Source organism: Morone saxatilis, unplaced genomic scaffold (assembly GCF_004916995.1).
Source record: "Morone saxatilis isolate NCDOM2014 unplaced genomic scaffold, NCSU_SB_2.0 Contig17, whole genome shotgun sequence".
Taxonomy (NCBI): Eukaryota; Metazoa; Chordata; class Actinopteri; family Moronidae; genus Morone; species Morone saxatilis.
In genome coordinates, this window is record NW_023339729.1 from 12025880 (window position 1) to 12040076 (window position 14197).

General features: G+C 39.2%; 1 protein-coding gene across 3 annotated transcripts; it reads right to left on the minus strand.

The window, feature by feature from the left end:
- Positions 1-14197, minus strand: LOC118326603 (mucolipin-1-like; the record flags this gene model as incomplete). 3 transcript variants are annotated; one of them, XM_035659631.1, is given in 15 exon segments in its annotated part: positions 1-1217; positions 1481-1611; positions 1725-1931; positions 2375-2497; positions 2678-2779; positions 2961-3110; positions 3243-3349; positions 3566-3665; positions 4133-4229; positions 4506-4587; positions 6039-6195; positions 6903-7070; positions 7483-7757; positions 13972-14014; positions 14114-14197. In XM_035659631.1, coding segments are annotated over 14 exon segments (1767 nt in total). In that variant the 5' UTR covers positions 14003-14014; positions 14114-14197.

A 14197-nucleotide genomic window follows, 5' to 3' on the forward strand; every position in this document is an offset into this window, starting at 1 on the left:
GGGGGTCACCATTTTCCCCGGAACAGGCCATTTAACCCTCCAAATGATTTCTAAACGGGTTTATTAAGCTGAAAAAGTTGCCAAGTTCCCCTTTAAAACAAGTCAGATACAGTTTGTAGACTGCCATCAGTGATCTATAGAGATAAAGAAAGGGAATAACAGCTTTAACCTCTAAACAATGAATGAACTCTTTGTTTCTTGACATACTTTGGCATCATTAACACAACATGCATATGGGCCTGCAGAACAGCTTTCCTTCTTGTAGCTAACCACAAGCAATGTTGATTGCTTCATTACTGACATTATATTCATCATCATCTCAGATCGATGCAACAGAGCACACAGTCTACAACAGCGAGTGTAGCAATAAAAACACAATTATAGTATCCACATCTGGAGGCAATGTGATTCTTGTGCAGTGGAACCGCAGCCAAAGATGCTGTTTGAAACTTTATACTGGAGGTGCAGCTCCTGGAGAGAAAACAAATCAATTTGTGGTCCTGTTTTCTGATATTTTTTCTGGAAGCCTTCCCCTGATTGTCTAAAAAAAGGACAGACTAATATAAGATGCATTTCCCTCATTCTCTATGAATTTACATGCCCCATTGGGAAATGATATTATTTAGTGTATGGGACGTTATGCTATTTTAAAATAATGAGTAGTTGGGTTGTTGGATATGTTTTGTTTAAATGCCTCAATTTAAGAGCAAACTCATCCAGAGTAACCAATTCTGAAATACTATAAAAGGAAAAACACAAAAATAAAAACAGTCAGCACCAGTCCTTATCATGGCACCTGTACCCACGTAGTATACTGACAATAGGGTCCTGTTCCTGGCTTAAATACAAAAGAGAAACCAACATAAAAAGGTCTGTGCATTAGTCATCCATGATGCTGCAGAGTCCTGTTCATACAGAGGAAGGGTCCAGTCCTGCATCAGCCTGCAGTTTTCTTCTTCATGGAGTCGTAGACAGGAAAAATAAGAGGTCCGATAAGAAGATTGTTGTTACACATTCCTTCTACAGAGTGCTGGTCCAGCAGACGGTGCCTCCTCCTTCACACGAGTGCTGAGGTTTGACCCAGATACAGTACGTTGGTACAAAGACACTGGGAGTGAGGAGTGTGCAGCAGTATCCCTGTGGTCAGCAGGGGAGGATAGTGAGGTCACTGAGGTTAGCTTCAGTTCACCAGCAGGACATCCTCATATGTCGTCGTTCTGGGGGCAATAAAAGGAAGATGGCTCATGTGATGATTTTTTTTATAGTCATTATATTTTACATCATAATCGGATATTCTATCGGACTAACAGAATGGTGGTATTTAGTGTAACATTTAAAAAATATGTTTGAAACAGATTTTTTTTTTAAATGGGGAAATAGAATATTTTTTTTAAATCTGATCTTCACTGTGCTCAATCTATCTCGAAATATTATTTATTTAGTCCTCATCAATCGATCATGAGAGAGATGATTGTCTTACCTGTCACAGCAGCAGAAGAAGGAGCACGGCGAGGTCTCCAGACCCCTGAACTTCCCTGAGTTAGGTGCGTCCGTACACTCGGCTATGAAGGCGTGCAGGTCTGTGATATGGAAGGGTTCTTGGGTTTGGTGCTGTGGAAATCAACAAGTATTTATTACCACAATCTTCCTTTTTCTATTGACACCATTCTGGCAGTCGGAAAAACCGAAAACATAACCTGGTTTAAGTCAATGCCATTTCCTACCTTGATGGTCTCGTAAGCTCCTGTGATGAGAGCGATAAACAGCGACAGCACCATGTAGATGAAGAGGGAGATGAAGGTGTACAGGTAAACTTGGCTGAAGAGCCACACCAGAGTGCTGCTTTCCTGCATCTCCGAGAACGTCACGAACATGTCGTCACCGTTAATGAGGGAGAACAGGCACTCTGACACCATGGACAGAGAGCGGAACTGAGGGAGAGAAAACAGCAATCAAACATCTGCAAACGTTAAGAAATTAGGGTGAATTTTGTTTGTCTATACGGTAAGTAAAGCCTTAAGTTACAGGAAACAATGTTCCACTTCCACAAGGAAGGTGGGGAAGAAAGGGACAGGATGACAGAGTCCAGTTTTCTGTTGTTAACTCTAAAGTTTCAGAGTCACTTCCTGTGGAGAAATGTCCACAAAGACACCAACATTTCATATGGGAGTGAGGTGGCCAGAAACATGACTCCAAATGAACAATAATATTGCTCCGTAACTTCTGTATGTGTAAATAAGCAACTCAAAAAAGTGACAATATGTCAGTCTTGTGTTCACGAGTTTTCACTGCCACAATAATACATTGTTTCTGTAGTGATTTTACTGCACCAAATAATCACATCTGAGTCTACAAGAGTTTCAGTTTTGTTAACCTTGACGTGGTATGGTCCCAGGACAATCCAGCCACAGAAGCAGTAGCCCAGATAGATGACGGCCACGCAGCAGCAGAACCGAATCACATTAGGGAACGCTGCACGAAGTGTCACAATCAGGATCTATGGCACAGAGGCACAGAGACATTAGACAGATCAAATTACAATGTCAGACAGATCAAAGAGACTAGATTAACAGGATTTATTACATTACATCAATCCATTAAGAGGAGCATTTTCTCACCTCTCGACAAGTTATTAAATCGACAGCAGCTGATGTACACCAGTGTATCTGTGACTTACATTGTACTTCTGGAAGAACGTGAGGTAGCGAATTACTCCGACCCACACCAAGAGTGTGGAGGTTCCCAACAGGATGCCACATGTGTCATACGAGGACATATTCTGTCAGGAGAGAAGAAAAGACACTTTGGATACAGGCAGCGCAATTTCCCAATGAACACACAGCATGACAGTCAGTGTGTTGACGATTTTCTCAACGATGACAACAACAGTGCGCACAGTGCTTGGCTAAAGGCTTGTTGAGTTCAGTGCAACTAACCACAAGGAGAAACTATAGACACACCTTCGACTCGATGCCGATTTTGATGATACTGCCGGTTATGGTGAGGACGTCGCTGACAATAAGGAGCATATACCAGCCATTAATGAACTCCAGCCGGTCTGCCCAGCACACTTTACGGTCCAGAGTCTCCCTGAAGAACTGCACAAACTCCTGATAAACACACAGAGACATTAAAATGATAATACCATGAGTATGCTTACTATTATTGTGAAACAAGGTATTATTTTCCACTAATTTTCAGACTTTTAAGTAACCTTTTCCCTCGAGTCTGGCTTTCCGTACCTGTTGCAGAATGATGCCTCGCAGTATGGATCGTCCACACAGCAGCAGTGACAGCACGCACACCAGAGCCACAGCCACATCAAACGCTACACGTGTGTAGTTTTCAGCTGGAGGTAAAAGGGAGAAAGCAGAGCGGTTAGCAGTGTTTCAGTTGGATGTAATTTATCAGTACTACTGAAATTTTCCTTAACACCTCTGCTAGCTTTCTACAAGTTTAGAGTCATGTTTCCTTTGCATACTACTCCTGCAGTATTTCTGTGACTGATATGAGCCATAAATTATTGAATGCTCTGTCCTCTAATCCACTCAATCTGGTGTCTCACCATGTCCAGAGACACTCGGGTCTTTACACTCCTTTATGGTTGCCTGGTTTTCTAACCGGATCTTCACTTTGCCGCTGTGGGCCTTGTTGTCCAGGACTATCTGGAGGAGAGAGGCCAACACAAGATAATTCATATTTTTTGAAATTGCAGGTTTTTTTTAGAAAATAGTTTGTTTAATGAAACATAGACAGTGTCTTGCTTTGTTTTAGTTCAGTGATGCACAGTGCTGCAGCTACTACTGAGAGCAAAGAAGTAACTTACTCTGTAATTTTTCTATCAATTTGATGGATTTAATGACAATGGCAATTACACAAATTGTTTGATTAAATATTTTAAAGTTTGACTGGTTTTTATAAAAAGGGATTTAGTATTTTTCACCATAAACCACGGAGAAAACAAATTTAATCAAAGATACAATCCAGTGAACATCACTACGTCTGGATATCTAAAGTATGAGCTCTTCAGCAGTGCTGGGAATTAAACCATCAACACCTTGAAAACAAGGCAGCCTCTCTAATCATCCATTACCTCTGGATCAAGCATGCGTATGTCTTTGCCTTTGCTCACCGTTATGTGAAAAGTGTAGCAGTCTGGGATCTCATTGTTGATTATGGTCTGTATATTGATCGCCTTTAACTGGAACTCTATAGTGACGTTAATGAACCTTGAAGAAAAAAAAAATGATGGTAATTAAGAGGGAAACAGACACATATTGGGAAGCAGAAGGAGATATTTTATGTTGCTACGATGACTTGCATACCTGTGTGTGTGTGTGTGTGTGTGTGTGTGTGTGTGCTTTTGTACAGAAGCCTGTGTTAGTGCTCTTGTATACATGCGCAGCAGAGATAAATGAATTGTTCAATGTCATCATCAGATAATACAGAGATAAATCTCACCAATGGACTCCGAAGCCAAAGCCAAGTGAAAAATGAAGCCTTACTTGTGGAACTTGAGGGTGAAGTTCTTGTAGCTGTTGGTGAGTGGAGCTGGAGGGACGGACAGCGGAGTCACACCTATACAGTCTAAAAACGGTGGAGAGCAGACAGGGAACAATCGTGTTGACAATCAAAGAGAGGGGAAAGACTGAATTTCCAATTTCTGGGATTTTGCTGTTCCTCTCTATATAGTGAGTACAACATCAAACAAAACAAGTCTGAGTAATCTTTTCAGAATTATTAGAAGTAGCAGATCACAAATAAACATCTGACATACGTGAAGAAAGATTTGAAGAAAGATTTAAACATGAGGTTTCCATTGTTCTTAGTTCCTCTTAATTTGGCCAAATCTGACTCAAAAACAGCAATATGAGGAAGTAAGAAATTCTGAGGGTATGCAACACCCTCTCTCACCAGAATTGTGCATATGGCATATAAATAAGGTAATGTACAAAAATGCAGGTGACAAAGGGTCACCCTCCCATTAAACATTTACAGTATACAATAAAACATAACCAATTATATACATTATTTTTATTTATTACAACTGTGTTTTAATATATTATCATTCATTAGCTGTTAAATTATAGTTGTTGACAAACACATTAATAAACATTTATATCTGTGCACAACTATATTAGTGTATTATAAACCATTCATTAAATGTTTATAGTTTGTTATAAATCAAAGGTTATAAAAAGGGTAGCACCTCAACAATAATAATAATAATAATAATAATAATAATAACTGGAGTTTCCTTTTTTGAATTTTGACAATCATAGGACAAAAAGTGAAAATACAGGATGCTGGATTACAAAAAACAGCAAGTTCACACACACTAATAATAATAATAATAATAATAATAATAATAATAATACCATACACATTACGCAGTGACAATAAAATTAGAAAACAATGCAATTATTACGAGATATGTATATCACGGTATATTTTCACCTCATAATTTCAGTAAAATGTGATATGAAAGCCAAAACAAGTCTCTGGGATTGTTCTTTTCTGGAGTTACAGTTATTTTTTTATTTATTTTTTAGACAAGCCTTTGTTGCACTTGTTGAGAAGACACTGCAGCTCTGGTAGCGACTCTTGTTAGAGCCAGTGTGCATCCTCAAACACTCCTCTAACTCAGAGGTTTCCTTTTGAAGTGATTAAAGAGGATACTTGTGTTGCTCCCTCAGGCACACAACTGTCACCTTGGATAGTCTGCAGATAACCGTACTCTGCTTGACCTCTGACTGTTAAAAGCCAAATTATATGAAAACTATGCATAAAGCAAGATTGTTCCTTCTGTGGTCTGCCTCTCCAGCACTATCTTTACTTTTTCAGTTGTTTTAGTGTAAAAGGGAAGTGTGCACTTGTGTTATTTGGTGACTCTGAGTGAGTTATCAGCTGCTTATCATGCAGCAGCACGAAATCCATTAAATGTGAAAATGTTGTTTCACAGAACACCCTTCTCGCACCGTTAGTAAAATCACAGGCCATCAATATCTCTTCCACATTGTACAGTGTAGTTCATGTACCTGTGATGACACGAGGGTCTATACTGAAGGTGTCATTGGCTGGGTCGATGCGTCCCTTCTTGTAGTACTGTTGACAGAGGGAGAGCGCACTGCCATTCACACCAACACCATAGACGTATGCGTAGCGTCCCACTGTGGTCTCTGGTAAGGCCAGATACTGGGGGAGAGTATGAGAGAATAATAAGTGAGTTAAAAATGTTGAGCGAAACTTGAACGAAAAATGTGCACATATCTTACATAAATGTGCAGACACAAGAGGAAAAAGGAGAGAGACAGGAAGGAAATAACCAGAGTTGTTTAAAGCAGAGAGAAAGGTCATAGTTCAGTCAGCGGCTGAGCTAAATACAGATATAGATGGTACAGTGGTCCAATTCCAGTCAGTGATCTTGTTGGGATTTAACCGAGAAGGGTGCCTAGCACCGAGCACAGGCAGCCCCACACGCTGTGAAACTCTGCAGCGGGCAGGCCTGCTACCGATCTCTCTCACACACAGAGTGGAGGAAAGAAACAGCAAGAGTTGACAATGGCTCCACTGTGAGTAAAACAGCTGTCTGACAGCTGATGTAAAACGAAAGACCGGATCAATATAATTAAGCTCAATATAGCCGATACAGATCAGTTTAAAAATCGACTGTTGAGATTGGTTCGGGGCCATCCCTAACAATAACATTGTTCATAAATACTCTAACAAGTCTTGAAGTAGAATGATTTATTTTATATTAAACGAACCAATATAGATTGTTCTGTTATGAAAGAAACCACAGTTTGTGTTACAATTATAATATAATAATGATTCATCAAACGATTACATCACTACTTTAATTCCTGTATCGAAGCAGCTTTCCCATTGTCCTCAAGGTTTACCTGTTCCACGGCGAAGAAGATGTGGTCGTACACGTCGTTCTGTGTGTAAACAGCAAATGAGTCGTCTGAGGACTCATCGTAGTCTTTGAGGAAGAGGTGCTTGAAGGTCATAGTGTTCTCCTCCTTGAAGGTGACCACCACCTGGTTACTGAGGCCAAACATGACTAACTGCAGCACAGATAGAAATAATTTATGAAGGTAGACATTCATTTTTCAAAGACACACATGTAGATAGACTTTACATAATGGTTATACATCTATAAAATACAATAGTTTTATAGTACAATATCATTATGCATACCCTTCACTACTCATTCAACTAACCTCCACTTTCCATGTGTTTTCTGTACTGTTATTCATTTAATTTATTGTTTGTTTATTGAATTACTTACAAATTCATACATATTCAACTAAAAATATGTGACACGATTTTAGCAATTTGGGAAAGAAAAGAGTGATCTAAATCAAGAGAGCAGCATATGTACATACAAAGACATTAGTTACGGAGGCCCGATCAATAACAGTCTTGTAGTGAGAAACAAAACAGCCATACAGGATTTAGCTGTAACATATGATGTACCTGAGCTGTGACAATAATGATCTTGAGCAGCTGCAGGATAAGCTTATAAGGCTTGCGGCCCTTGGCGTGATATTTATCACAAGGGCTCATGAAGAAGTATTTCAACTTCCTGCGAATCGCCTCCTCTTGCTGCTCAACCCCAACCCAATGACCTGCCATCGCCGTGGGATATCGGTGGTTGCTATGGTTGCTGCCATGATTGCTACTCTGATGGTCATGCTCGCCGCTGCTGTCTGTGGAGCCGTAACGAGTCACTGAGCTCGACACTCCTCGATCTGAAAGGAAAAGAAATAATATTTTCTCAGTGATGCAGATTTTGATTATGTTTTATATCTTTCTGTCTATCTCAGTCCATACAACAAAAAGCACTTCATGAATCTTTGATCAGGACTCCTACGCAGAGACAACTGATGCACAAGATGAACAGACTCAAAATCATTCCACCAGCGTACAAGCTCACATTGGCCTTCTGGTTGTTCAGTGAAAATTGTATTTAAAAACCCTTCGTGCTACAAAGGACATCTTTAATCAGCTTACTAAACTAAGGGTGTCAATACTAGAGCCTGATTAATAAATCAAATACTGATGACAACGCTGGTTGATTCAGTCAGTTCATCAATTTGGTCCAGACTGAAATATCTCGTCAACTACTGGATGAATTGTAAAGAAATTCTATACAAACATTTGTGGTTCCCAGCAGATAAATCATATTGATTTAAGTGATTCCTTCATTTCTCCTCTAGTGTCATCTGAGGTGGAACAACGTTTGGATGTATTGTCTACAAAACTAATGACATTCTCAGTAGCCTCAGGTGAACTATATGTTATGTTTGTTTGCTAATTAGCAAAAGTTAGTATGCTTACTAAGATGGTGAACGTGGTAATCATTGGACCTGCTTAACATCACACCATTAGCATTGTCATTGTGAGCATGTTAGCATGCTAGCATGGCTTCAGTCTTGTTTATTTTATGTTAGTGGAGCTGGTCTTTGTTTCAGGGTTTGGTGGCACATCTGCTGTAAACTGTAACATACTTAAAACACAACCCTGGCTTTAATACTTTTCAGTACATGAGGTACATATTAATGGAGCTAGTAGGTAGTAGTAGTAGGTCACAAGGCTGTTATACTAAAGAACGTGAAGATGATGATAAATCATGGCCCATGGCAAAAAAGCAAACAGGCAGACACAGAGACCAGGACAAGAGTCTCGATTGTGCAGTCCGACAGTTGTGACTATAACAGCTGAGCTGAGAGGGAAAGCAAAAATCACATGAATTGAGCTTCCAAAGTGCTGAACCCAAGTCTAGTCATTTCTTGCAAAACCCGACTCCACGTTGGAGTCTCCACTCATCGACATTGACTACTTCTAGCGACAACATCTTGTCTGCCGCATTCCTGTCAGCCTGAACAGTCTGTCTTCAGCTTTTACTTTTTTCACCTCAGTCTGACACCTACTCTTTGTTTCTGAGTTTGTATGGCTTTATTCCTCTCTGTCCCCTCTGGCGCTTTGAACATGTGCTCAACCCGTCTACACATGTGATTTAACCCTTAAAACTCCAAAGCTGCAAGAACTGATAGATATAAAATGTTGGGTTATGCTACAAACTATACAGAAAGAGCCAATATATGATGTTGAGAAGTAACTATCTTAGATTTAGTGTGTAAATGTGTATCAACTAGTGACAGAGAAGGGGAGAAATCTATTTTCCCAAAGAGTCTGTAATATGTCTACTAGTTACTGCTGATATCAGTGTAGTAGATAAACAGCAGTAGGAGAAGTAAGGCAGATTACTGGTAAGGGCGGTTAGGTAGCTGACAAATGTCAGAAGTCTGGCCTGGATAAGACTGGGTTTGATAATGGTAACAACAGAAATTTGGGTTAGACGGTCAGACGACGTACAAATCTTCCACCTCATGAATAATGTTCTCCTGAGCGTGAGGACAAGGTCTTTTGAGTAATTATTGAGAACTTTTTAAACACCACTTTCCACTGGCTGAAGGACAAAATAAAGGCAAACTATAATGCTGTGTTTTCTAAAATCTAAGGTATGACAAGTAGCTTTATTAGAAATTTGTTTAATTTAAGTCTTCCTGTGTAGTAAACTGTTACATGTTGGGGATCCACTCAAATACTGTCTATACTTGATTATTACCACAAAGGCTTTAGTATAGGCTCATTGGGTACACATTTACAGAATAAGAAAGTGTTTCTGCACATTTCTGCACACTGTCAACCCTAAACCTATTGAAGATGCAATATTTCGATCATCTAATTCACAATATAAAATATGAACATCTTAATCTGAAAATTACATTACTTAAATTAGTCAAACAATATACTGTATATCAGGATCCTTAGAAGTTCAAACTTCAGGTGAGCATTAGTGTGATCACAGTATTTTAGGTGGTAAACAGCTACTTTATATGCAGCTCAATACTGTTTAGAAGGAAAATAACCACAACTATGTGTGTAACTAACTGCTCAGTAGTTTGGGGTCATTTGTGGTGAGAGAAAAAGAGGAAGAGTCGGAGCGAGACAAATGGGAGAACATCTGGTAATAAATGATCATCTCATGATATTCATCTATAAAGCTCTACTGATAAAACTTCCAAACTACCTCACATGTCTTCCTTCATTTAAATCTTATGACTACAGCACACGATTCAATGAGTACTTCCCGTAGATATTCAATATTTAAACACTTATCTTGGTAGATCTGGTTTCAGCCACGAAGAACCTAAATGAAAGACACTGCAAAGTGACCTTCAGCTAGACTCGTTTGTTCCTCTGGCAACTTTAAAGCTATTTTTTTAGTTGGTTGGCTGGTTGTGTGATTGTCTGACTCTCAGTTCTCAACCTCAACTAAAAATATTATAATATTAAATACTAAGTGCGACAACAGAGCATACCGTTTATGGTATGGAAACAAAGCCGGTCAACGTGTCATGTCTTTGTAGGAAAGTCACAAATCACAAAGTAGGCTAATCACACTTAATACTTGTCACATGCTTTTAGCGGGTTGGACCTGGCCGCTTTGAAGAAACAACAAAGAATGGGGTCTCTCAGTTTGTTCACTCAGTTGAGGAAAATGAAGTGTTTAGTTGGCACTAAACTCAAACTGGTCATTGTGGTTACAGTAGATATGGATTTTAGAGCATTTGATTAATGGTCTTTATACGACAGACACAAAAGAACTTATTTAAGTATTACTATGTAGTCAAAGTCAGCACGTGCAAGGTCAGATAAACTGCTGAGTCAGGATGAATCCAAACTCAACAGACACAATAAGTCAGCAGAGCAAACCACCAGCTAAGCACAGTTGTCTAATGGAAATGAGAAGTGAAACAGGGAAAGAAAACACCACTGTTGTTCAATATCAGTTAGCTCAAGTTCAACAGAATAGCACCACACAGAAAAGTTAGGGACTGGCGTAGCTCCAAATTCTCATTCATGTGTAATCCTGTGGCATATTTATCGAACAATAAAAAAGAATAAAATAAAGGTGTTTGTCAAGTTTTCCTATTTTTTCAACATGACACAATGCTTAGCTCCATTTCTTTACACATAGTTTGTGTGGAGCATTTTGTCTACTGTAACCGAAAGTATCCATCCATGACATAAATGTTAACAACCAGGTAACCTCATCACCAGAAATCAAAAGGCTGGGACCACTCTTAACACTATAGAACACTTACATCTAATTCATTTATGTTTTCTAATACTTTTAAGAGGTGTAATGGCTAGTGAATGTTCAGATTTTACACAGCATTCAATAGCTGGTGAGTGAAGCAAATCTACCAACTATTCACATATTTTACCAGCATTTCGGCTGGTGGCTACCTGCTGCTAATTTTGTTCTCTGGTTGTAACCTGAGGTTTTATCATAACCACATGTGGTTTCGTGCAGCAAACCAAACTCACATTCATATGGATCAGTTCCTAAATGATCCAACACCTGTTGTTATCGTATGAGCATTTCAAGCTGTTAGCATACAGACGAGGCTTCATCCGAAAATTAGCTGAAAGTGACCGCATCTTAATCAACTCTGCTACAGACGAGGAAGGCGAGGTGCCCTGGCTTTGACGGGGGTTGCGTGCCTCTGTGAGAAGAATGAAAAACAACAGAAAGAATCCAACCACTTCACATTTCATGTAGACAATGGGCGAGTGACAGAGTGCATGCATATCTTTGATCAGAGGAGTGTGTCGATCGTCACGGCGGTTAGCAATCAGACAAATAAAAGTGGGTGCAGGCCATCGACCGTGCCACCAGATTTTGACACAAGTTAATTTGTGAACATATTTGTCTCTTCCGGTTCACAGCAACACTGGCAGACACACTAACGCAGCCACAAGTCTGTCAATCAAAATCTTTACTCTGTCAACAACTTGGTATCTGTGCTTAGATCTAGTCCTCAGCAAGAGGCCACCCAACTAGCTCAGAGTCCAAAACCTCTTACCATGTTGAAGGAAGCATCGCAAAAAAAAAAAAAACTAGATATACTGATAACCATGTTGTGGGGCTATTTGTGGGTAGGAGGTGACGCTTTTTCATTAATTTATTTAGCAGCAATGTGTTTAGTTTCACTTTCCCATGAGCATTTGGTTCAGTTTTAACACAAGAGTGATCATGAGATTTTAAAAAAGGCCTGATAGTATGGCTTTAAATAGTCAAATCACTAAGCACAACAAAAGATATTTCCTGACTTACCCCCTGACTGTAGTTGTTTGGGGGAGTTTTGGTTTTATGTGCACCTCTGCCAACACAATATCATGGGGGTAGGTTAAGCAAGGAGGCAAAGCACTCGACAGCAAATCATCTTTCTAAAAGCAATGTCCCTGCTCAGGAAAATGGCAGCACAAACATAGTTTTTTGGAGAGCAGAGTTCATTATTATTTGATAAAAAGTAGCTCCAGTGCTCACAGTGAGGTCTGTGGATGATCCTGAATAACTGGGGCCTGTCTTTAAAGTGCTTCCACAAACTACATTTATTTAACCCTCTATTGAATTAGGATGGCAGACAAGGTTCTGGCAGATGTCTCAAAAGTTCTGCATATCCATATTTACATACCAACATGGGTGAACTGACCCTTTAACCTGAAACCTACTGAATACATACTGTGTGTGGTGCTCCAGAAAGAAGGGCCTTAATCTGTATGTGTGACTCCTTAAAGCAGATCAAGAAACCACAAGCTGATATGAAAAACTCAAGGTCTACTTACTAGCTTCTTTGAGAGCTTTTGACTGCATCTTAAAGTCTTAAAAGTTTCGTGAAAAAGATACTTGAATGAAAAGCTTTCTTGTCCAACTCCTGTTTTCAAGATCAATGATAAACTTTCATGCTCAATTTAAAAAAAACTTTAGACAGAGGAACACAATAATCAGTGGTACCTTACTTCACCCAACCTACATTAACAATCTCTCAAAAAACTGCAGACTAAACCATGCGTGAAAGGAGCTTATGAAACGGTGTTGGAACCATTATTATGCATGAAAGAGTCAGGCCGTTTAGATGCGCTTGACTTAGTAGATTTGCTAAAGGAGGGCTGATGGTGGTGGAGGATCTGGGTCTTAATGGGCAGAGTGACTGCAACCTCATAAACTGGGGCAAGATGTAGTCCTCAATTTAAAAGATGCATTATATTAATTATACTCGATATTACATGTAGTTAAAAGTGAACTCCCCTAAACACATCCAAAAGGGGCTGCAACTTACAATTGTTTTCTATTTTCATTAATCATTTAGTCTAAAAATGCTCATCACAAGTTCAAAGAATCAATGTCATGTTATTAAATCTTATTTTGTTTAAAAAAAATAAAAAAAAACCCAAAGATATCAATTTACAGTGTATAAACATAGTACATAAAATAGATAACAACAAGCAAATCTTCACATTTAAGAACAATTAACTAATCGGTTGGTCAACTAATAGTTTCAGCTCTTATATCAATCAATTCAAATACAGTGCCTAGTTAAATGTAAACCCTACTACAGCTTTTATCTTTGTAAGTATGATTAATTTAGATCTCTAACTCCAACTTTTATCCATTATATTTTGCTTCTGTATGACAATCAAAGGAGACCTGTTATTGTATTCCAGGTACATCTCTACCTGAATGTTGCTGCCAAACTTTCTGTATTAAGAAATGACTTGTGGCGCAGTAGAGTTGGGAAATGACCACTTTGTCATTAAGGACTAAAAATATAGCATGATCACAGTAAAAAACCCTGATGTTGACAGAGCAGTTCGGGACACACACACACACACACACACACACACACGATGATAATGACTACTGTCTCACAGCTGCCCAGAAGATGACTGAGCAGAAATACAGTAAGAGCTGAAGTCATGTTGTGGACGTCTCAATAACTACATTTTAGACACCAAGGCAGCTCTTACAGCTCTGTTAACCCCCACTAAACTGTGTACAAATGAGCAAAACAAACTGTAAGGAGACCAATGAATCGTGAGTAACATTACCGGAGGAGTGCTGGTGTCCTGTGGCCGCCATGTAGATAGTTAACTGTTTAAAGATACAATAAATAGGTAAAACATGCAGTTAAAGCTCAGAATATCCAATTAATTACTAGTTTACTGTACTAGTAATGTTTAAAGCTCTCACAACACACAGCGGTCGTAAACCAGCAGCCTGGCTGCTGTGCTGCTGTTTGCTCTCTCCCTCTCTCTCTCTCTCTCTCTCTCTCGC